We start from the raw sequence: 27,792 nt of genomic DNA, 5'->3' as shown, positions 1-27,792 counted from the left end.
TGCACATGTTTCTTTAGAGATAACCATGGTTAACTGAAGAGAAACAATGATACCAAGCACCAGCCTCCTTTTAAAGTGTCCAGTGGTGTTATTCTTACTTAATCATGACTGATTGATCGCCAGCCCTGTCCTCATCAACACCCACACCTGTGTTAATGGAATAATCACTAAAACAATGTTAGCTGCTCTTTTTAAGGCAGGAATGCAATGATGTTGAAATGTGTTTTGGGGGTTAAAGTTCATTTTCTTAGCCAATATTGACTTTGCAAGTAATTGCTGTTAAGCTGATCACTCTTTATGACATTCTGGAGTATATGCAAATTGCCATTAGAAAAACTTAAGCAGTAGACTTTGTAAAAATTAATATTTGTAGCATTCTCAAAACTTTTGGCCATGACTGTAGGGTCAGGAAACACAGAGTCCAGTACTTAAACAGAAATTGCCGGTGTCTGTAGGACTTTGGTACGGGGGTGTTCGGATCCCACACCCGGTACAAGAAGCAGGGCCCTCTCTCTGTCTCCTGCAGTTTTGCTAAGAGTCACCTTCTCTGTTTCGGACGGGGGAAGTCCTCTGTTTGCACAAGTCCGGGGTCCCGTGCACACTACCGGCGGGCCACTACCCTGCCCCGGTCCATTACAGGTCCCCCTGAGCGTGCTCTCCACTTCAGCTCCAAGATTTCTGCTTTCTCCTGGCTCCACTTCCCCTGCAGCACAGGGGATACAACCCTGTCTGCACTCCTCTCCCTCCTTCCACCCACTGACTCAGCTCCTCCCCTCCTGCTCCTTTTGTTACACTGGGGGGGGGAGGTGCAGCTGCTGCACTGTACCAGTGTGAGATCAGGTGGTACCAAGTAGGTTTAACTCTTTCTGTGACTACCTGGTTTTGCCAGGGCGTCACATATCCATGGCTATCAATTTGGCAATGTGCGAGTTTTTGTACCTGTGGGTGCGTGGCTGTGTATTTACGCTTCCTTTCTAAGCTCTCAGGCTCAGAAAACTGGATACTTTTCTGGGACATGGAAGTGGATGTGGTTGATGTTTGCTGTGTCTGTGACGCCCTGGACTAGACAGGTCGTCCCAGGTAGTCACACACAACACCACACCCCTTCCCAGTTAGGTAACACCAGTCAACCTTAAAAACCTTGTCACCTCCCTCCAAGTTTGATGTCCACACCAGGGGGGGTTGAGTCAGGCGGTTGGCTCCACCCACCGAGGAGTTCACAGGCCTGGAGGCGGGAAAACAGAGAGTCAAGTTCTGAAAGTGAAGGAGGAAGGTTGAGTCCAAGGGCAGACCTGTGACCAGGCCTGCCATAGACTACTCCGGTGGCTGGGTCGGAGCCCAGTCACCTTTGGCAAGGAGGCAGACAGTGGTGGCCGCCTTCAGGAGACCGGGAAAACGACCAGTGGAACCTTAAGGGACCGGGGCAGGGTAGTGGCCCGCCGGAACCGAACCGGGGAGCCAACTGGATACCGGAGCACCAGGCAGGGTACTCAGACCCTGAACTAGTCCAGAAACTACTGGACCTTAGTCAAATTAACTGATTGCGGTCTGGACCTCAGGGTCCTTTCCCACCTAACTCCCGACTGAAGGCAACAGCCCAACCAGTATGGATAGGTGCCACCGCCAAAGACAGATATCCAAAGGGCCAGCGTCTGTGGGCAAACGGGCTCCTACGGCGTATGCAAGTCGGGTAGCGGCCTACCGGTGCCTAGGCATAGGAGTCAAAGTTTACACACAGAGGTGCAGGAGAAAGGCGTAAACCACCAACTTAATCTGTGAAGAGTTGCAGCCGGCTGCGGGCCCCGTTCATCACTCCGTTTGGTTTACCAGCGACTCCAGTATCTTGTGTCAGAGTGAGTACACCAGTGCCATCGGGCACCGCACCGCGCTGCACCGCAACACCATACCCTGCACCCCGACCCTCGCCTACCGGGCCCCAGGACCAACATCCCCTACCCACGGAGGGGTCAACACTTAGCTGCGCCACTACACCGTTCCCGGGAGCCCCCATACCTTCACCGCAACGGTGGTGTCTATAATCACCACAACCCATGGGTGGCGTCACGAACTATCCTCCCCAAACCAAGCCACCGCGGCCCTGGCCGTGGGACTCCCCACCTGAATCCCCTGCGTGTAGCGCCAACTCCCTTGCAGAGCGACGTGACCCCCGGGTCCGTGAGAGGCTCGAGCCACCACCCGCAGTACGAGCACGGATCCGAGCGGTTCGGCGGTCGCAGCCGAGCCCGCGGGGCAGTACATGTCTCTTCAATCGCAGCTTGTGAGTAGGAAGTATGAGTCTGTTTCATGGACAGCAGATTGTGAAGGACGTAGCACAGGTGACATGGCAGTGGTTTGACCCGCAGACACAAATTTGGTACCCTGTTGTTCTGCCCACTGCAGTTTCCAACAGCTTGTCTGCTCTATATTTGAAACTTAACCTTTCCAAAACTGACCTACTTCTATTCCCTCCATCTTCTAACCTCCCTAAACCTGACATCTCCCTCTCTGTGTGTGGTACCACGATAACTCCTAGGCAGCAGGTTCGCTGTCTGGGGGTTATGCTCGACACTGATCTCTCCTTCACCTCCTGTATACAATCTCTTGCCCGCACCTCTCGCTTGCACCTCAAGAACATCTCTAAAATCAGCCCCTTTCTTACCATGGAAACTACAAAAACCCTCACTGTGGCCCTGATCCACTTCTGCCTTGACTACTGCAATTCTCTATTAATTGGTCTTCCCCTAACTAGACTCTCTCCTCTACAGTCCATCCTTCATGCGGCAGCCAGGGTCACCTATCTGGCTATCCGTTACGTGGATGCTTCTCCTCTGTGCCAGTTGTCGCGGGCGGGGAGGGCGCCGCCGCCTCTGCGCTCGCTAACGCTCAGGTCCGGCGCTGCTGCGATGGCTGCTTGGTGGCTCGAGTGGCGGGCCGGATCCGGGGACTCGAGCGGCGCTCCTCGCCCGTGAGTGAAAGGGGGGGTTGTTTGGTTTGGGGATTTGGTCCGTGACGTCACCCACGGGTTGTGGTGAGGTTGGGGCACTACCGCTGCTGGTGACGGGGATCCCGGGAGTGATTGCAGGGAGCAGCTGGGATGTTGTTTTTCCCTCCGTGGGTAGGGGTTGGTTGTCCCGGGGCCCGGTGAGGTGATGGGGAGGCAGGGCCGGGAAGGTGCAGGGTCGCTTGGGCTGCGCAATGCGGTGCCGGACGGCACGGTAGTACTCACTCAGCCACAAACGTACACAAAGTCTCTGGTAAACCAAACGGCTGGATGGACGGGTCCCGCAGCCAGCTGCTGTCGTTTCTCCCGGACGGTTGGTGGTGGCTGCCTTTCCCTGCACCTGTGTGTATGTTCGGTCCCGATGGATTCCCACCGGTAACCCGCTCCCCAGCGTGTATATGTGCTGGAGGAGCCCTTTTGCCCGCAGGCTCTGGCCCTTGGAACTCTAGCTGTGGCGGTAGCTGTATTTCCTTTTTGCTGGTTGGACGGTTGCCTTCAATCGGGTCTTGACTGTTAGGAAACCCCTGGGGTTCCGGTCACTGACGGATTTGACCTCTAATGGCGGCTCCAAGCCTGGTCGGGGTCCGTAGGCCCTGCCTGTGTGTGCTGGCTTCACTTCGCTCCCCGGTTCGGTACCGGCAGGCCACCGCCCGACCCCGGTCCTACGGTTCCGCGTCGATCTGCCTCTCCTGCAGACGGCCACCACTGTCTGCCAACCTTGCTCTTGGTGCCTGGGCCACACACCCGGACACGGTCAGATTGCTCCTCTCTCACCACTTCATTCTTCCACTTCCCTAACTGATCTGCCTTCCTTTTCCCGCCTCCAGGACTGTGAACTCCTCCATGGGTGGGGCCAACCGCCTGGCTCCATCCCACCTGGTGTGGACATCAGCCCCTAGAGGGAGGCAACAAGGATTTTGTGTCTGGCTGATGTGCCTGTCTCGGGGTGGGGGTGTATGTTGTAGTACCTGTGACGACCTGGCTAGTCCAGGGCGCCACATTCCCCCTTGGTTAAATGCAGACCGTCCGCGGACTACCCGTCCATCACCGGTTTTATTTTGCCAACTGTAAAAACATAAAAACATCAACAGTTTATGCATCTTAAATGTTCCCATACGGGAGGCAGGTCACTTAAACGTTGCAAAACAAATATATTTACATTTTTATTAACAACGGACAGCTTCTGCTCTCCCACCCAAGCAACCTGTCCCTGATGCTGCCCCTAAGAAAATGGGCAGCACCCCTTGACCCCAGTCCAGATCCAGGCTGCCCGAGCGGGAACGGGTACGGTGTCTCGCACCCGACGGTCATTTCAGGGGACCCCACGTCCATGGGGGACCCCAGACCCCCGGAGGATCACCACCGGTTGCGGTGGTGGCAGGCCTGGGCCATCTCTTTCCTCCAGGCCCATCCTCCAAATCAGCCTCTCCGGAGGCGGCAACGGAAACATGCCCCAACCTATTTACAATCCTAAAAGTCCGTGGGTGCCCTGCAAGTTCTCAGGCATGTCCATGAAGAGTTCCTCATGCAACGGTAGCAAAGGGTCCCTACGGGGACTACTTGCCGGCAACGGCCGGATCAATCACGGTGTCAATCAGGTAAAACTTCGGTTTGATTACTTTTATCATTCGTTCTCTTATTTACAACGCATAATGCCCCTAAATGGTAGTTTCCCTGTACCTAAGCGGGGGTCGACCTAGGTTGGGGCGTGTGGACCTTCGGAGCCCAATGTCAGTGGTGACAGGCAGTGGGGCAGAGGAAACAACTGGTTCCTCTTCCCGTCTATCGTGTGTGGCAGGCGGAGACATAGGGGAGCTGGGTACAGGTGCATCTCTGGGCACTGGTTAATTGGCGGCTAGTTCCATCTCTTTTTCCTCCACGGGTTGTGGGAACAGTATCACTGGAAGAATCACTGCGCCGTTCTGCGTAGGCCAATCTGCCGGGAAATCGCCCATCATGGTGTGGATTACCCCTTTTTCTTTCTCCCCAGCCGGTCTGGGGGCCGGAGCTTCATTTGCCACCCTCAACGGTGGTGGGCACCTCTTCAGGTGGTCCCTGGAAGCCGTGGCCAAAGTCTTCCCCTGGTCACGACTGATCTGGTAGGCCTTCCCATTCTCCCATTAAGTGGGTTGTATAACATACGGGGTCTTCTCCCATTGATCATCCAGCTTATGGGTTCTTCTCTTTCGCTTCAGTACTACATCCCCAGGCTGAAAGGGACCTGCAGGAGCCTTCCTGTTGAAGCACTGCTCCTGCTGTCCCCGACTCCGGCACAAGTTCTTTTCTACGTATTCTTGGACCTGTCGGTACTGCGCCCTTCGCCGAGTGTCCCATCCAGCAGTCGAAGGGAGGGCTTCTGGGGCTTACCAAACCCATTTCTAGGTCTACTGGCAGCCGACCGGGCCGAGCTCTCACTAGGTACGCCGGTGTACATTTGGTAGAGCTGGAAGGGATGTTATTGAACATATCGACCAGGTCAGGTAGCTTTTCTCGCCACAGGTTGCGCTCTTCTAGCGGTAATGTCTTGAGGAGACCCAGGACCAGATGGTTCATCTTTTCGCACATGCCATTGGTCTGGGCATGGTAAGGCGTGGTCCGAATTTTCTTGCAGCCGTACAACTGGCAAAATTCTTGAAACGCCTCCGCTTCAAAAGCCGGGCCCCGGTCGGTAAGCACCCTCTCCGGGTACCCGTGCAGTCGACAGAAATAGGCCTGGAATGTTCTAGCGGCGGTACGGCCGGTCAGGTCCTTGACTGGGACAACCACCATGAATCTTGAATAGTGGTCTACAATGGTCAGAGCGTAGGTGTACCCACTTCGGCTAGGGGTGAGCTTCACGTGGTCCAGGGCGACTAGCTCCAGCGGCTGATGCGTAATGATTGGGCGAAAAGGGGCCTTCTGGCTGGCCTCGTCCCTTCTTCTCAATGCACAGGGACCACATTCTCGGCACCAGGCCTCCACAGACTCCCGCATCCCACTCCAATAGAATCACTCCCTCAACAACATCTCCAGCTTCTTCCACCCAAAGTGCCCGGCACCGTCATGGTATGCCTGCAGGACAGTGGGCACGTTAGTCTGGGGAATCACCAGCTGGCGAACATTCTCGTGGGTCTTCGGGTTGATCAATTCCCGATACAGCTTCCCCTGGTGCAGATACAGCCGGGCTCGTTCCCTCCACAGTTGTTGGGCCTCGGCGGGGGCGGCAGGGTCTATTCCGGCGGAACCCTGTTCCACCAGGGTCTTGACTAAGCGGACAGCAGGTGCCTGGTCCTGGGCTTCTTGCCACCCTTGGCTGGGCAGCGGATCTAAGTTCACTTGTTGTTGATAGACATGCAACTTCTCGGCTGGCGGCCAGTGGAACGCAGGCAACTCGATTTCTTCGAGGTCATCATCGTCCAGCCCCTCTCCCGACAGGTGGGGAATCCGGGAGAGTGCGTCTGTGTTAGCATTTTTACGGCCGCCTCGGTACTTGATGGTGAAGTCATAGTTAGCTAACCTGGCCACCCACCACTGCTCCAATGCACCCAGCTTAGCTGTATCCAGATGTGTTAGCGGGTTATTGTCCGTATAAGCGGTGAACTTGGCTGCCGCTAGGTAATGGCGGAATTGCTCGGTGATGGCCCACACCAGTGCTAAGAGCTCAAGCTTGAAAGAGCTGTAGTTCTCAGGGTTCCTTTCCGTAGGTCGGAGTTTCCGGCTAGCATAAGCGATCACCTTCTCTCTTCCCGTCCTGGACCTGGGATAAGACTACTCCCAAGCCTACATTACTGGCATCGGTATAGAGGATGAATGGGAGACTGTAGTCGGGGTACGCCAGGATTTCTTCCCCAGTCAAGGCCATCTTCAGCTGGCGGAAGGACTCTTCATGCTTTTCTTCCCACGCCAACGGGGGTTCCAGGGGACCTGCCACCCTTGGTCTGTCCCACGAGGAGGTCTTGCATGGGGGCGGCCATCTTCGTGTATCCCTTAATGAAGCGGCGGTAGTAGCCCACCAGACCCAGGAACTGTCTCACCTCTCTCACCGTGGTCGGCCTCGGCCAGTCCTGAATGGCAGTGATCTTTTCGGGATCTGGGGCGACGCCTTCCGCGCCCACCACATGTCTGAGGTACTGCACCCTGGGCTTCAATAGATGGCACTTGAAGGGCTTCAATTTCATCCCGTACTTGGCAAGGGACGCGAACACCTCAGCCAGGTGCTCCAGGTGGGCTTCATACGTCTGTGAGTATACAATTACATCGTCCAGGTACAGCAAGACGGTCTCAAAATTCAGATGTCCCAGACAGCATTCCATCAGCCATTGGACGGTTCCAGGGGCGTTGCACAGCCCGAACGGCATGCTGTTGAACTCACAGAGTCGCATGGGTGTAGCGATGGCAGTCTTCTCACGGTCTTCGGGCGGGCGCCACGGCCACCTGCCAGTACCCAGTGGTGAGGTCAAGGGTAGAGAAGTAGTTAGCGGTTCTCAGCGCGACCAGGGACTCTTCAATACGGGGCAGAGGATAGGCATCTTTATGCGTTATCTGGTTAATCTTCCGGTAATCCACACACATCCTCATGTTGCCATCCTTCTTTACCAGCACCAGCGGGGCAGCCCAGGGACTGCAGCTATCCCGAATAACCCCCGCCTCCTTCATGTTCCTCAACATCTCTTTGGCGCATTGGTAATGTGCAGGGGGGATAGGTCTGTATCTCTCTTTAATGGGGGGATGCTCGCCGGTGGGGATGTGGTGTTGGACCCCTTTAATCCGCCCAAAATCTAGTGAATGTTTGCTGAAAATGTGGCACCCTGGGCAAGCCAGGTCGTCACAGGTACTGCAACAGCACACCCCACACCCCGAGATAGGCACACCAGTCAGACACAAATCCTTGTTGCCTCCCTCCAGGGGCTGATGTCCACACCAGGTGGGGTGGAGCCAGGCGGTCGGCCCCACCCACGGAGGAGTTCACAGTCCTGGAGGCGGGAAAGGAAGTCAGAACAGTGTAGTTGAGAAGAGAACAGTGAGGGAGAGTGAAGGAGTAGGAGTAAGAGGGAGTAGTAGAGGAGCAGACTGACCGTGTCCGGGTACGTGGCCCGGGCATAGAGAGCAAGGTTGGCAGATGGTGGTGGCCGTCTGCAGGAGAGGCCGATCGACGCGGAACCGTAGGACCGGGGACGGACGGTGGCCCGCCGGTACCGAACCGGGGAGCGAAGAGAAGCCAGCACAAACCGGCAGGGCCTACGAACCCCGACCAGGCTTGGAGTCGCCGTTAAACTGGTCAAATCCGTTAGCGACCGGAACCTCCGGGGTTTCCTAGCAACAAAGACCCAACTGAAGGCAACCGTCCAAACCGAGAAAGGGAAATACAACTACCGCCACAGTTAGAATTCCCAGGGCCAGAGCCTGCGAGCAAAAGGGGCTCCTCTGACCCATATCCAAGCTGGAGAGCGGGTTACCGGTGGGAAGCCATCGGGACCGAAGATACACAACAGGTGCAGGGAAAGGCAGCCACCACCAACCTACCGGGAGTAACCACAGCAGCCGGCTGCGGGACCCGTCCATCCAGCCGTTTGTTTTACCGGAGACTCTGTATCCATCATTGGCTGAGTGAGTACCACCGTGCCGTCTGGCACCGCGCTGCCCCCGCGACCCTGCACCTCGCCTCCCCTGCCTCCCCGTCCCACCTCACCGGGCCCCGGGACCACCAACCCCCTACCCACGGAGGAGAGAGAAACATCTCGACTGCTCCCTGTCATCGCTCCCGGGATCCCCGTCCAGAGCAGCGGTGGTGCCCCAACCTCACCACAACCCGTGGGTGGCGTCACGGACCAAATCCCCAAACCAAACAACCCCCCCTTTCACTCACGGGCAAGGAGCGCCGCTCGAGTCCCCGGATCCGGCCCGCCGCTCGAGCCACCGAGCAGCCATCGCAGCAGCGCCGGACCCGAGCGTTAGCTGGTGACGGGGATCCCGGGAGCGATGGCAGGGAACAGCTGGGATGTTGTTTTCCCCTCCGTGGGTAGGGGTTGGTTGTCCCGGGGCCCGGTGAGATGACGGGGAGGCAGGGCCGGGAAGGTGCAGGGTCGCTTGGGCTGCGCAGCGCGGTGCAGGACGGCACGGTAGTACTCACTCAGCCACAAACGTACACAAAGTCTCTGGTAAACCAAACGGCTGGATGGACTGGTCCCGCAGCCGGCTGCTGTCATTTCTCCCGGACGGTTGGTGGTGGCTGCCTTTCCCTGCACCTGTGTGTATGTTCGTGTCATGATGTATGTAGTTTTATCCATCTCATATTTTTTGTATAAGATGCCATGTGATGTATTTTACCTTCTCACTGTATTTGCTGTAATACTATGTCAGGATGTGATGTAACTTTCCTTTGGTTGTACTTACTGAACACTTTGAAATGTCTTGGGATGTAAGTGACCATACAGTTAGGTCCAGAAATATTTGGACAGTGATACAATTTTCGCGAGTTGGGCTCTGCATGCCACCACATTGGATTTGAAATGAAACCTCTACAACAGAATTCAAGTGCAGATTGTAACGTTTAATTTGAAGGTTTGAACAAAAACATCTGATAGAAATTGTAGGAATTGTACACATTTCTTTACAAACACTCCACATTTTAGGAGGTCAAAAGTAATTGGACAAATAAACCAAACCCAAAAAAAAAATTTTTATTTTCAATATTTTGTTGCGAATCCTTTGGAGGCAATCACTGCCTTAAGCCTGGAACCCATGGACATCACCAAACACTGGGTTTCCTCCTTCTTAATGCTTTGCCAGGCCTTTACAGCCGCAGCCTTCAGGTCTTGCTTGTTTGTGGGTCTTTCCGTCTTAAGTCTGGATTTGAGCAAGTGAAATGCATGCTCAATTGGGTTAAGATCTGGTGATTGACTTGGCCATTGCAGAATGTTCCACTTTTTTGCACTCATGAACTCCTGGGTTGCATTGGCTGTCTGCTTGGGGTCATTGTCCATCTGTACTATGAAGCGCCGTCCAATCAACTTTGCGGCATTTGGCTGAATCTGGGCTGAAAGTATATCCCGGTACACTTCAGAATTCATCCGGCTACTCTTGTCTGCTGTTATGTCATCAATAAACACAAGTGACCCAGTGCCATTGAAAGCCATGCATGCCCATGCCATCACGTTGCCTCCACCATGTTTTACAGAGGATGTGGTGTGCCTTGGATCATGTGCCGTTCCCTTTCTTCTCCAAACTTTTGTCTTCCCATCATTCTGGTACAGGTTGATCTTGGTCTCATCTGTCCATAGAATACTTTTCCAGAACTGAGCTGGCTTCATGAGGTGTTTTTCAGCAAATTTAACTCTGGCCTGTCTATTTTTGGAATTGATGAATGGTTTGCATCTAGATGTGAACCCTTTGTATTTACTTTCATGGAGTCTTCTCTTTACAGTTGACTTAGAGACAGATACACCTTCTTCACTGAGAGTGTTCTGGACTTCAGTTGATGTTGTGAACGGGTTCTTCTTCACCAAAGAAAGTATGCGGCGATCATCCACCACTGTTGTCATCCGTGGACGCCCAGGCCTTTTTGAGTACCCAAGCTGACCAGTCAATTCCTTTTTTCTCAGAATGTACCCGACTGTTGATTTTGCTACTCCAAGCATGTCTGCTATCTCTCTGATGGATTTTTTCTTTTTTTTCAGCCTCAGGATGTTCTGCTTCACCTCAATTGAGAGTTCCTTAGACCGCATGTTGTCTGGTCACAGCAACAGCTTCCAAATGCAAAACCACACACCTGTAATCAACCCCAGACCTTTTAACTACTTCATTGATTACAGGTTAACGAGGGAGACACCTTCAGAGTTAATTGCAGCCCTTAGAGTCCCTTGTCCAATTACTTTTGGTCCCTTGAAAAAGAGGAGGCTATGCATTACAGAGCTATGATTCCTAAACCCTTTCTCCGATTTGGATGTGAAAACTCTCATATTGCAGCTGGGAGTGTGCACTTTCAGCCCATATTATATATATAATTGTATTTCTGAACATGTTTTTGTAAACAGCTAAAATAACAAAACTTGTGGCACTGTCCAAATATTTCTGGATTTAACTGTACCTTCCCCCCAGCCTGTATCATATTGCAATCAGGCTTCAGCAGTAGCTATTGTCATTGATTTGGTGGGGGTTGCATATATATATTGTTCTTCTCAGCATGGGACTTCTCCAATCTACAACTTGGTAAACAGAACAGAGCCAGCAGTCTAAAGTCCATTCATGCATCAAATGGCCAGGGGGAGGTGTGCCCACCTAAGGGGCTGATCCTAGGAGAGAAGAACATGTTAGTTCAGTTAGTTGGATCTCGGCTGGAGACGTACTAGGATCTATAGCTAAGGCTGGATCCTGGGGTCTGTGTGTGTGGACTGTTACAGACTGGAGATCCGCGGCCACGTGGGATTGTGTTTTGTTGTTCACCCTGTTGGACTCAAGGAACTCATATAAGGACCATTGCCCTAATTTCCCTGGCATCGGAATACCAGGTGGTGCCCCTGGATCTTTTGTTTTGTTGTTGTGGACTCCTTGCAGATTTGAAGGATTTATATTTATGTTTGCTGCTTTATCTTTGTGGTTCCAATAAAGCCCTTTGGATTGTACCTTGGCCTGGCGTCCATCACTGCTCTGTTGCATACTCTGTCACAGTTCGGTCCCGATGGATTCCCACCGGTAACCCGCTCCCCAGCGTGTATATGTCCTGGAGTTGCCCTTTTGCCCGCAGGCTCTGGCCCTTGGAACTCTAGCTGTGGCGGTAGCTGTATTTCCTTTTTGCTGGTTGGACGGTTGCCTTCAATCGGGTCTTGACTGTTAGGAAACCCTTGGGGTTCCGGTCACTGACGGGTTTGACCTCTAATGGCGACTCCAAGCCTGGTCGGGGTCCGTAAGCCCTGCCTGTGTGTGCTGGCTTCACTTCGCTCCCCGATTCGGAACCGGCGGGCCACCGCCCGATCCCGGTCCTACAGTTCCGCGTCAATATGCCTCTCCTGCAGACGGCCACCACCGTCTGCCAACCTTGCTCTCGGTGCCTGGGCCACACACCCGGACACGGTCAGATTGCTCCTCTCTCACCACTTCACTCTTCCACTTCCCTAACTGATCTGCCTTCCTTTTCCCGCCTCCAGGACTATGAACTCCTCCGTGGGTGGCTCCATCCCACCTGGTGTGGACATCAGCCCCTGGAGGGAGGCAACAAGGATTTTGTGTCTGGCTGATTTGCCTGTCTCGGGGTGGGGGTGTATGTTGTAGTACCTGTGACGACCTGGCTAGTCCAGGGCACCACACCAGTCATTGCACTGGCTGCCCATATATCACAGGATCCAATTCAAATTGTTTGTTCTCATCCACAAAGTTCTCCACAGTGTGGCACCTCCCCACATCTCCACCCTCATTTCTGTCTATCACCCTATCCATTCTCTACACTCTGCAAACGACGTTCGACTAACATCCACACTAAGCCAAACCTCCCACTCCCGGATCCAAGACTTTTCCCGAGCTGCACCCATCCTCTGGAATGCTCTGACCCAAGAAACCAGGACGAATCACAACTTACTCAGCTTCAAACGTTCCCTAAAACACAGCTCTTTAGGGTGGCCTATCACGCTCTCTAATTAAATTAATTTCAGTCCATCCACGACTTCTCATAACATAACTCTCCATCAAACTCCAATACACCCAAAAGCATCTCAAAGATTGGCTGACTGGTTCAGGCAGCCTTCATCTATCCCTCATATCTTTGAGATAGCTGGCTTGTCATTGGAAATCAGCACCTGTACCTTGGCCCCCACCCCCACCCCACCTCATTGTAGATGTAAGCTCTCATAAGCAGGGTTGTCTTTTTTGCTATAATTATTGTATTTTCTAGGGTGCTTGGCTGCAATGTGGTTCCACATACTGGTGGTGCTCAGGTTGCGTTTGACCTGCGCTCTGCTCAACTTGGTATGGCAGATGCTACAGATTACACTTTATTTCTCTGAAGGACTTTAAAAAAAAACCATCTAGACAGCGGCTGAACGCCCCCTTTCCCTGACTTGGACCACAGTTTGGGGTGCTCTTCAGAACAATTGACCCAGTTCTCACTCTGGGCAAACCACTACCCCTTCATGCCTGTGTTGGTGCTACATATCCATCTTCCTCTGTGTTGATGTGCTGGCTATACATATCAACGGTACAGGTCAGATCAGTCGACTCATCATGGACCACCTCATCTTCCATCTCATCCTCCTTCGCAGTTGAGATTGTAGGCTGCTCTGATGGCAACTGTGTCTCATCATCATCAGTCTCCACCTCTGGAGACAGTAAATCAGGTTCCTCAAATTGGCTTTTTTCTGGCCATAGGTTCTCAAATACTCAACTCACAGCACATCCTCTCATCCCTCTTCAATGCTGCACGGTGAGAGGCCAGAGCCAACTAAAGGATATATACAAAACAGATCCTCAGAGTGGCCAAACTTGGAGTCATATGTCTCCTATGACTGATGATGGGGGTAGTTAGGAGGACCAGGTTGAGGATTGGATGGACCAGCCTTCTGTGTATTCACAGTAGACTGTGTGGTCGTGGAAAATTTGTTGCTGCTTGAGAAATGTGAAGAGGTCTTATTGTCTGCCATCCAAGATAGAATCTGCTCTCTCTTTTCTGGTTTACACACACGTTTACATTCCAGACTGGGAAATTTGAGGAGGAGGAGGATAAAGCCCAATGCTACAATTGGCGCACTGTAAACTGCTATGGAGACTATCTGAGTCTCATTGAGGGAGGCACCACCCAAATGTATAAGTAAGAGCAGTCCCTCCAAAATGTACGTTACTGGGCCACCTCGGGGCCCTCACCAAACTCAGGTTTCTTGACACCTGCAGACCCTCTGAAAATCTGAATTTAGTGCTACAGAATGACATGGAGGAGGAGGAGGAGAGTAAAACCCAACCATTAGGGATGATCAAATACCAAAATATCTGCTTCGACAAATATCCGACGACTAGGTCGCCGCTATTTGCGTATTCACGAATATTCGACGCCCAATGTAAGTCTATGGGAAACCCGAATAATTTCACGTTGGACCTAACGGTGACCTGTGGTGACTGAGGAAAAGGCTGAAATGGATGGGAAAAGGCAGAAACAGTATGGGCACAGCCTGTAGGTTGGAAATAATCTGGAATCATTCTCTTACTCTTTCACTCTCTCTCGTGAAAGACTCACCGGTAACCGCAAGTTACCTGAGTGACTGAAGTGAGCCGCGCGATCAGCGGTGCCGTCACTCAGGTTACCCGTGGCCAGCTCAAGTCTTCTTCCTGAGAGCGGTGGCCATGGGTAACCGGAGTGAGGTCATCACTGATAGCATTGCGGCTCACTTCAGTTGCTCTGTTGAGCTCATGGTGAGCGGCGGTGTTCTACGGCTACTCCTGTCATCTTCATGTAGCAGAGCTGGATGCGTCGTGGGACCTCGTGTGGATTACGTCGGACCTGGAGGGGTATTTGGGCATTTTAATAAAGTGGTGATAGAGGGTGGGGTTTTTTTCGGCTTTTATTCCAAATAAAGGATTTTTTGGGTGTATCTGTTTATTTTCTTTAATTTGTAGGTTAATCATGGGGGTGTCTCAGATGCCTGCCATGATTAACCTATGACTTAGTGGTAGCTATGAGCTGCCATTAACTCCTTATTACCCCAATTGCCACCGCACCAGGGCAATTTGGGATGAGCCAGGTAGAGTCCCGGGACTGTCGCATCTCATGGATGCGGTAATTCCGGCCGGCTGCTGGCTGATATTTTTAGGCTGGTGGGCTCCCCATAACGTGGGGCTCCCCATCCTGAGAATACCAGCCTTCAGCCGTGTGGCTTTACCTTGGCTGCTATCAAAATTGGGGGGCTGCATGCTGTTTTTTTTTTTTTAAAATTATTTATTCATTTTGCTGCACTACATAGACCCGCCCACCGGCGGCTGTGATTGGTCGCAGTTAGACAGTTGTCACTCAATGTGGGAGCTCGTCTGAATGCAACCAATCATAGGTGCTGGTGGGGGGGGGGAAGCAGTGAATACAAGATGGAATAATGAGCGGCATTTTCAAAAGCTCGAGAAGCCGCCAGAGCAGTGTGACAGCCGTGCAGAGCCGTGCTGGTGATCGGTCAGTGATCGGTGAGTATGAGACAGAGGTGGAGAGGGAGAGACAGACAGACAGAGAGAGACAGACGGACAGACAGAGAGAGCCCTATAGCTGGTTCTGCATTCACAGATTTGCGATTTGGCGATTTTATGGAGCTGCTAGCAGCTACTGGACAAAGTCTTCAACCCTTACAAGGACTATTTATTAGTTGCATCTAAGAACGCTCTCCCGCACACAATACAGTCTATCTACACCGCCAGCTCCCTATGACTGTATGTTCACAAAATGGCCGCTGGCTTATATAGCCTCCAAGACGCTGTGCGGCCGAGCCAATCACAGTAACACCACAACAAAGATGGCTGCGGCATTACTGTGAGGGAAAACAACATCAGATGTGTTCATTGGCTGGAAAACAGGCGCCAGGAAGTCAGAAATGAAAATGAAAGTATCGGAGTGGATATTGGTTTATTCGTCGGATACCGAATGTCGCGAATAGCCTGTTATTCGTCGGATACCGAATAGTGGCGAATACATTCGCTCATCCCTACCATGGGCACATTGTAAACTGTTATGAAGGATTTTTTTTGGTTGTTTTTTTCTTTAAATGACTTAGTTTTTAATTTTACCATAAAATCTACTGGAAATTAAGTAAAAATTCAAAGTGCAGTGAATTGGTGAAAAAAGAAAAACAAAAATCCATTTTTTTTTAATTGTTTTTACGCCATTGACGATGTGCTGGAAGTGAGTGCTCAGCGTGATTCTCCGGGTCAGTGTGATTACGGCAATATCAGACTTCCACATTTATTATTATCTCAGTGGTGACTAGAGATGAGCGGACCCGTGGACGTTCGGCTTCTGCTGGTCCAGCTGAACATTTGTAAAGATTGTTTTTGGACTTGGACTTGACCTGAACTTCATTTGAAGTCACTGATTGGCAGTTCAGTGCAAAAAAAGGGAAAGATTCTGCACAAAGAATCAGGGGCACACCAATAGATAAAGATATATGAAGAAAACACCTTTATTCAATACACAAAATGGGACATATTAAAAACCTTTAAAACAAACATAGAAACAACAACACCCACTGGGCGGAGCCAAGCCCGAGATGTAACAACAATGAGCCAATATATATGTAAAAGTACAATATAAATGGTATGGCATATAAAGACCCAACAGTAGTGCAATATCAAGTATCCGGTGTCATATGATCCCCTGGTGGTGTAATAGTGTACACAGACACTGCAGAGATGGAGATGACAATTCCGAATTGTTGGTACATCTCGGGCTTGGCTCCGCCCAGTGGGTGTTGTTGTTTCTATGTTTGTTTTAAATGTTTTTAACATGTCCCATTTTGTGTATTGAATAAAGGTGTTTTCTTCATATATCTTTATCTATTGGTGTGCCCCTGATTCTTTGTGCACAATCTTTCCCTTTTTTTGAATAGTCCCCCCGTTTTCTGTACCAGGGTGCACCCTTAGTGATTTGGTTGTACTACAAGTGGTGCGCTCCGCTGTTTGTCTCTCCAGTGATTGGCAGTTCGTGTCTCCGCCCACATGCAGCCATAAACAGATCGCTTCCGGGGGAGGGCGGGTTTTTTCAGTTTTATTTCTTGGTGCACAATACATCTGATCACACGAGAGTGGTTTCCATACGTAAAGCCCTAAAGCCCCCGAACTCCAAACCTGAACTTTGCTATCTTGTAGAAGTCTGAGTTTTTACTGAACACCGAACTCCAGGTTCACTCATCTCTATTAGTGAATAAAAATCAGACTTTTGGAAAAAAAAAAATTAAAAAATCAGTTTGTGTCTCCATTTTCCGACATCGGAGTTGAGTGAGGACTTGTTTTTTGCTTGATGAGCTGACGTTTTCATTGATACCATTTTAGGTGCAATACTTTTATGGGTCGGTTTTGCTACTTCATTTCATGTTGAAATTTTTTTTTCCTACCCAAATGATATCTTCCCTCCATTATTATCTCCATTCATTTTCCATATCGGCTCATCTCCTTCCCATTCAGGTCCTTATAATATCAGATCCTTTCAGTGATATTATTCTGTTTTCAGAAAATTTCCTGTCCAGGATGGATATGGCCAGGGACAAGATGGCGGAGAGGATATTACACCTCACCCTAGAGATCCTCTTCCGGCTTACTGGAGAGGTGAGAGATTCTGATGACGTCACATTACATCATTCTTATCTATGGGAATAACAGATGGACAGAACTGGGGAGGTGAGGACTCTGGAAATGTCTGGAGTGACATTTATTACTGTCTCTCCATAACCAGGATTATACAGTAGTGAAGAAGACCTCTAGTGAGCGCTGTCAGGCCCCTGTGTCTGAGGGATGGGGAAGACCCCTGAGCCCAATCACGGGGCCTCCACCTCACCCCCCGATACATGAGGACATCAATGACCAGAAGATCCTAGAACTCACCTACAAGATGATTGAGCTGCTGACTGGAGAGGTGACACTGCTGGGAATGCTGGGACATTATACAGTAACGCTATGAAGGGATCGAGGGTGACGGTATCATTATGTGTCAGGTTCCTATAAGGTGTCAGGACGTCACCATCTATTTCTCCATGGAGGAGTGGGAGTATTTAGAAGGACACAAAGATCTGTACAAGGACGTCATGATGGAGGTTCCCCAGCCCCTCACATCACCAGGTAATAGACAGGACTAAATAGATACGGCCTATAATTATCTGTATGTAAGGAATGAATTCAGTCCCTGTATGTGTTTTCCTCCAGTTCTATCCAATAAGAGGACAACACCAGAGAGATGTCCCCGTCCTCTTCTCCCACAGGACTGTAAACAAGAAGATCCCGATGTTCCTCAGGATGTGTTTCCTCCAGCTCTATCCTGTAAGAGATATCTACTCATTTTCTTTCTGCACTAATTTTGTGTTTACATTTTTAGGCTTTCTGCTCTGTTATTTTTTCAACTGTATTGTCTTTCCTTCTGTTTGTTTCTAGTGCCTTCTCTATGTCATTATAAAGGCAATTCAAAGACCTGCAGAGGGTTCATAAATACCCTGTTTCCCTGAAAATTAAACATAGTCCAAAAATAATGTACTGCCCCGCGCTCGGCTGCAGCCGAGCCACTCGGATCCGGGCTCGTTTGTGGGTGGCTCATGCGCCTCCGGACCGGGGGTCACCGCTCTGGAAGGGGCTGGTGCTTTGAGAGGGTTAGGGTTACGGCCGAGGCCGTGATTTTTGGTTTGAGTTCGTGACGTCACCCACGTGTTGTGGTGAATGTGGACACCACCGATGCTGTTCACTAGGCATCCGGGGGAGATGTTGCGCAGCTTTGGTGTTAACCCCTCCGTGGGTAGTGGTGATGGACCCGGGACCCGGATTGGTGTGGTGTGTCGGTGCTTGGCGGTGCAGGGCAATGCGTGGCCCGAGGGCACAGTCATACTCACTATTACAGATGCACAGGAGTCTCTGGTAAACCAAGAAGTTGGTGGTCGGTGCCCGCAGCCGGCTGCGTCTGGTCCCCCACTCGGGTTGGTGGTCTCCGCCTTTCTCCTGCACCTTTTGTGTAGCTATGGACAGCCCGTGCTTCAGCAACGGGAGCCCGCTCACCGGCGTTGTGTGTCGGGAGAGCCCGTTTGCCCGCAGACGCTGGCCCGTGGGATCTCTTTGCCTGAGCGGTGGCTTTTTATCCCCCTCGGTGGGCTGTTGTCTTCCTTCGGGACTTGGGTGGGAAAGGACCTAAAGTCCAGACCTCAATCAGTTAATTAACGGGGTTCGGTAGTTTCGGGACCGCGTTTCAGGGTCTGAGTACCCCCCTTTGTGCTCCGGTTTCCAGTTGGTTCCCCAGTTCGGTATCGGCGGGCCACTACCCTGCCCCGGTCTCTTACAGTTCCACCGAGCCATCTTCCCGGCTCCTGGAGGATGAGGCCACCATCTGCTTCTTAGCCAGAGATGACTGGGCTCCGACTCAGACACATGGTGTTAGACTGCGGCATACCTGGGCACAGGTCTGCCTCTGCTCTTGAACTTCACCACTCCACTGTCAAAACTGATCTCCTTGTTTTTTCTGCCTCAAAACCTGTGAACTCCTCAGTGGTCGTGTCCAACCGCCTGGGCACGCCCCCTGGTGTGTCCATCAAATCCTGAGGGAGGTGACTAGTTTTTTAAGGTTGGCTGATGACACCTTTCTAGGGGACGGGTGTTTGTGCAAGGGCCTACCTGTGACTACCTGGCTAATCCAGGGCATCACATTCCCCCTTGGTTTAATACAGACCGTCCGCGGGCTGTCCGACCACCACCGGTTTATTTTGAACTGAAAAAGATAAAACGGGAAACATATACAATTATAATAACATTATTTACATACTAAGCAGACTTTTTGGAATCATCCCTTACAGGCATTTTTCTTTAACGTTGCAAACGGGTAAAACACTTTTATTAAACGGGAACGGGACTGGGTCCTTTCATTTGCCCACCCAAGCAAACCTAGCCTTGATGCTGGCTCTAAAACCAGGTCAGCACCCCTTTTCTCCAGTCCAGGAATCGGGTTCAAGTCCGGGTATTGCCCACAACGGGTCGGGTACAAAGTTCCATACCCGGCAGTCTCTCAGGGGCCCCATGTCCAGAGGACCCCTGGACCCGGAGGGTTCTCACCGGTTGCCATGGTGACGGGACCTCGGCCTACTCTGCCGCAGGCCCTTCCTCCAACCAGCCTCTCCGGAGACTGCAGACATGAAAGGTTGGTCCAAGGGGCTATTTACAAAGCCCAAAAGTTATTGGGTGGCCTGCAAGTTCTCGGCCTTGTCTAAGGTTTAAACGGGGGTATAAAACAGCAGAGTCCCAATGGGGACGGGAACATGGTAGCCGGGAACCGCCACCTTTTAACTTTCTTCAGACTCATACGGCGGGGGAGGGGACTGGGGGCGCCTCGGGAAGCTGCGGCTCACCTTCCTCTTCACATTGAGGGTGAACCATCCCCTCTCCCCGCAATGCCGGGTGTATGTAACAAGCTCACCGGGCTCCAGGTCACGGTCCGGGTGACCCATCGGAAGGTGGGGGTACACATTCCTCTGTGAGACAAAGATCTTGGCCTCCAGGCTGGGCTCAAAAATAACCCCCCATCCACGGCAGGGGTCAAACTGGCAGAGTTGGCCTTCCCGGGTCGGGCCCCGCACCCGATAGGTGGCGCTGCGGAGATTCTCTTTCTCCTTGATGGTTCGGGCCAGCACCTCAGCCTTCTGCTTCTCCCGGGCCGCTATCTCCCGGCCCAGCTGGTTCTGCCGCTGCTCCCAGTACGGAGCTTCTGCTTGCTCCGGGTCTCTCTGTGCGGGGGTCAGGCCCAGCCGGAGCTCCCCCGTCTCAGCCACGACCGACACCCTCCTTGGGGAACCCCGCTGTGTCACGGCCGGCTCTGCTGCTTGGCAGCGGCAACCCCGCAGGACCTCAGCCGAGGCCTGGGACCTGGGAACGGCCAGCGTTACCTGCTGGGCCCTCCTCCGGTCGGCATCCACCTCCATCTTGGCCGGGAGGACTGCCGGGGCCTTGGGCAGCTGGGGCGCGGTCACTTCCGGGACCGGTGGGTCCACCTCGGGAACGGGCATCTTCCGAGGCCTGATCTTCCACGGGAGCGGGATTGGTGCGGGCTGAATAAGCGGCCGTCCGCGGGCTGCCTCCCCAGGTGGGTCCTCACAGGCCGATGGGACGGGCTCCACTGACGGTGTCGGGGGCAGCGGACCGAGCGGGGGAGCAGCGGTAACCGGCACAAGTGGTGAGGGAAGCAACATGGAGAGTAGGGGCAGACCGAGTCCCTCAGCCGCATTGGTCGGTCCCTCAGGGACATGGGGCGTGGGTCGCTTAGCCGCTCTCCAAAATTTGCCTCCACTTCTCGCACTCGCGCGGCCTAGGCTATCTCCTCCATCTTGGCCACCCATCGTTCCATCAAGAACCGCACCTGGGCTTGCAAGCGGCAGCACATTAATGCCGTCCGGGCATCCACCCACGCCGCTGTTCCGGGCGCGGGCTCCAGGGTTGCGGGCTTGCCAGACAGGGCGGACATGATGAACTCTCGGAGTCCAGGAACCAAACGGGTGGCAGAGTCTTGGAGTCCCTGCCCTTTATCTTCTCGGCCACATAACACGGGGTCTTCACCCGCCCCCCCTTGGTCTTTTCGCGGCACTCGCTTCTCAGTTTCGTTTTTCGACCGCTCGCTTTTTGGCACAGCCGAATTACCAGGGGGCGCGGTTTCAAGTCTCGCGTTCTTTTTGCAGGGAAGACGGCTTTGGCAGGAATCTTCGCGCCAAAAGATGGCGACAAGATGGCAAATTCTGAAATTTTTCAACAGGTCACCGCTGACTTCTACTTCACGGCGCACTTCACCAGGTAGGTGATTTGGTAAGTATCCTCTTCGTGACGCCAGAAGAGTCAATGTGTACCGCCCCGCGCTCGGCTGCAGCCGAGCCACTCGGATCCGGGCTCATTTGTGGGTGGCTCGAGCGCCTCCGGACCGGGGGTCACTTCGCTCTGGAAGGGGCTGGCTCTTTGAGTGGGTTAGGGTTACGGCCGAGGCCGTGATTTTTGGTTTGAGTTCGTGACGCCACCCACGGGTTGTGGTGAATGTGGACACCACCGCTGCTGTTCACTAGGCACCTGGGGGAGATGTTGTGCAGCTTTGGTGTTAACCCCTCCGTGGGTAGGGCTGATGGCCCCGGGACCCGGATTTTTGTGGTGTGTCCGGTGCTTGGCGGTGCAGGGCAATTCGTGGCCCGAGGGCACAGTCGTACTCACTATCACAGATGCACAGGAGTCTCTGGTAAACCAAGAAGATGGTGGTCGGTTCCCGCAGCCGGCTGCGTCTGGTCCCCCACTCGGGTTGGTGGTCTCCGCCTTTCTCCTGCACCTTCTGTGTAGCTATGGACAGCCTGTGCTTCAGCAACGAGAGCCCGCTCCCCGGCGTTGTCTGTGTCGGGAGAGCCCGTTTGCCCGCAGACGCTGGCCCGTGGGATCTCTTTGCCTGAGCGGTAGCTTTTTATCCCCCTCGGTGGGCTGTTGTCTTCAGTCGGGACTTGGATGGGAAAGGACCTAAAGTCCAGACCTCAATCGGTTAATTAACGGGGTTCGATAGTTTCGGGACCGCGTTTCAGGGTCTGAGTACCCCCCTTTGTGCTTTGGTTTCCAGTCGGTTCCCCGGTTCGGTACCGGCGGGCCATTACCCTGCCCCGATCCCTTACGGTTCCACCGAGCCATCTTCCCGGCTCCTGCAGGCTGAGGCCACAGTCTGCCTCCTAGCCAGAGGTGACTGGGCTCCGACCCAGACACCTGGTGTTAGACTGCGGCAGACCTGGGCACAGGTCTGCCTCTGCTCTTGAACTTCACCACTCCACTGTCAAAACTGATCTCCTTGTTTTTCCTGCCTCAGGACCTGTGAACTCCTCGGTGGGCGTGTCCAACTGCCTGGGCACGCCCCCTGGTGTGTCCATCAAATCCTGAGGGAGGTGATGTATTGCAAATATAAAAATGGCTATTTTTGAGTTTATACATTATGTTAAACTATAACATATTGTTTAACCATACAGACAAAGTGTACATGGTGACAAAATCTTCTGTATGCTTAAGGGTTTCTGTGTGTTTGTTGTATATATACAGGCAGACAATATATCATTGTAGGAGAATCCTTATAATTTACTTTAGTTCAACAATCTGATGTTTTATGGGTTTGCTATATACACAGACAGACAATATATCCATTTACCTAGCTCAAATACCTGATGTGTATTCTTGGGAGATTTGAATGCTGTGGGTTTATTACCCCATTGTCTGATGTGTGGTGTATCTCTGATTCATCTATGCCCAATGACTGGCCATCAAAGGGCATGGATGAATAAGACTACAACACATTAACTTTAAGACTTGTAATATTGTTCAAACCTCTATAACATCAGATGAAATATAGCACAGACAGAAGCTGATGTACCTGTACCGAGACGTCCGGTCAGTGTTGGGATTTCCAGGAGTTCTCTGTCTATGTCATGCTTCTCTGACTGTAGTTCCAGACAGATGATGTTCCAAAACTCCTTGGTGATGTAAGTATTTAACTGTACTTAACCTTTGTATGTTCATTATACAAAAGTGTACGCAATATCATACTTTTCCTTTAAGTTTGTATTTCATATTAATCTTTATAATAAAATTACTTATTTGCCTTCTTTATGGCCTAAAACACACTTCCGCAAAAAAAACGTCCGTGCGACACGGTCCGTTTTTCGGGTCCGTGTTCCGTTTTTTCGGGGCGTTTTTCCGGTACGTATGGCATCCGTGTGATGGCGTATGCGAGCCGTGTGTACGTGTAAAATGTCCGTGTTTGTGTCTAAAATGCCCGTGTATGTGTACGTGGAATGTCCGTGTGGAATGTCCGTTTGTGTGTTGCACAATGTCGTTGATACATGTCGGCTGACAGCAGACAGAGTTGCGCGATGAGAATGAACTCGGGTGAACTTCACCCGACTTCATTGTCATGCCGCGGCTCTGTCTGTGTGCCGCGTACTGATTAGCGGTCACCTGTGAAGGATTCACCAGTGACCGCTAATCCCCCGAGTGACTGAAGTGAGCAGCCCTCTCTCATACTTACCGCTCCCCGATCACCAGCGCGGCGAGGAACAGCTGTGCAGAGAATGCGTGGCAACAATTACTTTGAATATGCTGGCCGCTCATTAATCAATCTCGTATTCCCTGCTTTCCCCACGCACAGATGCCTGTGATTGGTTGCAGTCAGACACGCCCCCCACGCTGAGTGACAGCTGTCTCACTGCACCCAATCACAGCAGCCGGTGGGCGTGTCTATACTGTGCAGTAAAATAAATAAATAAATAATTAAAAAAAACGGCGTGCAGTCCCCCCCAATTTTAATACCAGCCAGATAAAGCCATACGGCTGAAGGCTGGTATTCTCAGGATGGGGAGCCCCACGTTATGGGGAGCCCCCCAGCCTAACAATATTAGTCAGCAGCCGCCCAGAATTGCCGCATACATTATATTATTATTATTATTTATTATTCTAGCGCCATTTATTCCATGGCGCTTTACAAGTGAAAGAGGGTATACGTACAACAATCATTAACAGTACGAGACAGACTGGTATAGGAGGAGAGAGGACCCTGCCCGCGAGGGCTCACAGTCTACAGGGAATGGGTGATGGTACAATAGGTGAGGACAGAGCTGGTTGTGCAGTGGTCTACTGGATTGAGGGCTATTGTAGGTTGTAGGCTTGTTGGAAGACAGTTCTGGGACTGTACCCGGCTCTTCCCGATTTGCCCTGGTGCGTTGGCAAATTGGGGTAATAAGGAGTTTTTGGCAGCAATAAGTCCTAGATTAATCATGTCAGGTGTCTCCCCGAGATACCTTCCATGATTAATCTGTAAATTACAGTAAATAAACACACACACACCCGAACAATCCTTTATTAGAAAAAAAACACAAACATATACCCTGGTTCACCACTTTAATAAGCCCGAAAAAGCTCTCCATGTCCGGCGTACTCCAGGATGGTCCAGCGTAGCTTCCAGCTGTGCTGCATGAAAGTTGACAGGAGCTGCAGAAGACACAGCCGCTCCTGTCACCTCCACGCAGCTAATGAAGGGAATAGCGCGATCAGCTGTATTCAGCATTGGCCGCGAGTAACCTCAGTGACAGCCCAGCTGATCGCGCTATTCCCTTCATTAGCTGCGTGGAGCTGACCGGAGCGGCGGTGTCTTCTGCAGCTCTGGTCACCTTCATGCAGCAGAGCTGGATGCGACGCTGGACCATCCTGGAGTACGCCGGACATGGAGGGCTTTTTCGGGCTTATTAAATTGGTGAACAAGGCAATTTGTTAGTGTTTTTTTTTCTAATAAAGGATTGTTCGGGTGTGTTTATTTACTGTAATATACAGATTAATCATGGAAGGTATCTCGGGGAGATGCCTGACATGATTAATCTAGGACTTATTGGCAGCTATGGGCTGCCAATAACTTCTTATTACCCCGATTTGCCAACGCACCAGGGCAAATCGGGAAGAGCCGGGTACAGTCCCAGAACTGTTGCATATAATGTATGCGGCAATTCTGGGCGGCTGCTGACTGATATTGTTAGGCTGGGGGGGCTCCCCATAACGTGGAGCTCCCATCCTGAGAATACCAGCCTTCAGTCGTATGGCTTTATCTGGCTGGTATTAAAATTGGGGGGGGAACCGCACGCCGTTTTTTTAAATTATTTATTTATTTATTTTACTGCACAGTATAGACACGCCCACCGGCTGCTGTGATTGGGTGCAGTGAGACAGCTGTCACTCAGCGTGGGGGGCGTGTCTGACTGCAACCAATCACAGGCATCTGTGGGTGGGGAAAGCAAGAAATACGAGATTGATTAATGAGCGGCCGGTATATTCAAAGTAATTGTTGCCGCGTATTCTCTGCACAGCTGTTCCTCGCCACGCTGGTGATCGGGGAGCGGTATGAGCCGGGGGAAGAAAAACACCGAGCGCCAATGTAAGAATGACTGAGAACAGCAGAAAAAAAGGTAAGTATACTGACTTTAATTGAAAAAAAAACAAAAAATAAGATCGCTAGTGTAAAAACGCACACGCACGAAACGTGCTGAACACGGACATACTCCGTGTGTGGTATGTGCAGGCACGGACCCATAGACTAAAGCGGGTCCGTGCCTGCGTGCTGCCGGCCAAAAACGGACATGTCGTCCGTGTAGAAAAGCGCACACGTACTTACCACATGGTCACACGTTCCGTGTGATTTTACGTGTTTGTGCCATCTACCATTGAATAACATGGGTCTCCGTGTGTACGTGTCTCCGGTACGTGCAAATACGTACCGCACACGTACAAATTAAACGGATGTGTGTTGCGGGTCTCTAGCCATATCTGAACCTTAGTGCTAAAAATATTAGCAAAAAATATAGCAAAACAGGTGACTAGGTTTTTAAGGTTGGCTGATGACACCTTTTTAGGGGACGGGTGTTTTTGCAAGGGCCTACCTGTGACTACCTGGCTAGTCCAGGGCATCACAATAACACTTAGCACAATTTTATGGGATTTTTGAAGAATGCTTGAAATATAAGCCCTACTCCATAAATAAGCTCTAGTTACAGTCAGGGCCAGCGTTGGAAGCAGTCAAACTGCGCAAATTTCAAGACCTCACACTCTTAAAGACCCCATCAGTTGTATTCTGAGGTTTATTGTTTAAGGACCTTTGATGGCTTCAAAGTCATGTGACATGATGTAACCAAAGGTCTCTTAATTGCAGGAGTCTAAAAGAACTGAACAGAAGACAGGCTGGTTTTCTGAACTGGCATTATGGAAAAGGGAGAGCAAACTGGGCAATTGCACAGGGCCCCCTTTCTCCCAGGGGCCCCAGTGTTTATATACCAATCATAGGACTGCTTAAGGACCATTTTGACATCACGTCATGTGACCAAAGGTCTCATTTGGAGGAGTCTAAAGCTGAAGAGGAGACAGGCTGATGTGTGTGTCTGTGTGTGTTCACGACAATTTTAACCAGCTTTGCCAAAATGGGCAGAGCTTGGCCAGAACAAGGGTGTGATGCCACCGCTTCTCTAATTCATAACAAACTGCGATGTTCCTTATGCCAGAAATCTCACTCCAGTCCCTGACCTCATTTTTCAGTGTACATCACCGGTCTTGATGAATTGGAGCCCTAATGTTTATCTGTACAGGTTGTAAGACCCTGCTACCTGCTTTGGTTACAAAGCCTAAGGATAGGCCATCAGCGTTACAGTCCCAGACAACCCAGTTGAATTTTCAGCATCTGTCTTTATTTTATTTTCGTCTTTAAAAAAAACCTCTTTGAAATTGTCTATGTTGTAGATCAATGTTTCATGGAGATGTTTGCAGGTTATGCCAACTGTCATGGCAGCGTCAGGATCTGTTGAAATGATAGTTTCTGGTATTTTTTTTGCATGTTAACTTCTCTGCTGTCTGTGAGCAGCGCAGGGAGACACAGCCGTCAAACCACAGGCTTGAGCAGGCTAGTAAGGGTTATTCTCTGCTGGGCTGCTTGTTAATGTCTGTGATCACATGCTGTAGAGGAGAAAGTATTGTTTGCTCCCGTTCTGTACATGCTGGCTGGACTATTTGATTAATGCCAGCTATAGTTTACCTATACTGATCTGGTGAGGTGTTGTGATCCAGACTTATGGGTATTTATTGTGCATTATTACTGTGAGCTGTTGTGGTGTTAACCCTTGTTGTCATTTTTGTTGCTGCCTTCCTGCTCTTGCTTTTCTCCTTAGCCTCTCACTGTTTATTTTTGTGAGTTTGCAATGTGTCCTATCTGTATTTCCATCATAATCCTGCCCCTTCCTTCCCTTGGGGATCACAGATTAAATCTAGTCAGGAGACTAGTAATGCACGAGACTGCGGCATCTCCATCTTCAGGGGTAATCCAGAGGTTAGGAATAGCTTAGGGTCCCCTAGTGTGAGGGACAGTATAGGAGCCCCTGTCCCTCATTATCCTGCAGTCACATTGTGACAATCAATCAGATTATTTACTGTAGCACATTCCAGATAACTGGTGCTAGGAATGGGAGAGCCGAATTAACAAAGATGTAACTCTTAAGGCCGCTTTACACACAATGATATCGCTAGCGATCTCGTTAGCGATGTGACACATCCAGATCGTTGCTACGATTTGCCGAGATCGCTCATATGTC

General features: G+C 51.3%; 1 protein-coding gene across 1 annotated transcript in view; it reads left to right on the top strand.

The window, feature by feature from the left end:
- Positions 1-27,792, top strand: part of LOC142259007 (uncharacterized) — a 244,029-nt gene that overhangs the window by 61,410 nt on the left and 154,827 nt on the right. Inside the window, exons 13-16 of the mRNA XM_075331545.1 lie at positions 17,163-17,257; positions 17,385-17,564; positions 17,644-17,767; positions 17,852-17,965. Coding sequence (XP_075187660.1) covers positions 17,163-17,257; positions 17,385-17,564; positions 17,644-17,767; positions 17,852-17,965 — 513 coding nt within the window. The remainder of the gene's footprint in view (positions 1-17,162; positions 17,258-17,384; positions 17,565-17,643; positions 17,768-17,851; positions 17,966-27,792) is intronic.

This window comes from Anomaloglossus baeobatrachus (genome assembly GCF_048569485.1).
Source record: "Anomaloglossus baeobatrachus isolate aAnoBae1 chromosome 5 unlocalized genomic scaffold, aAnoBae1.hap1 SUPER_5_unloc_21, whole genome shotgun sequence".
Classification (NCBI taxonomy): domain Eukaryota; kingdom Metazoa; phylum Chordata; class Amphibia; order Anura; family Aromobatidae; genus Anomaloglossus; species Anomaloglossus baeobatrachus.
Note: the sequence above shows the minus strand (reverse complement) of the source record. Positions and strands in the feature narration are given on the sequence as shown.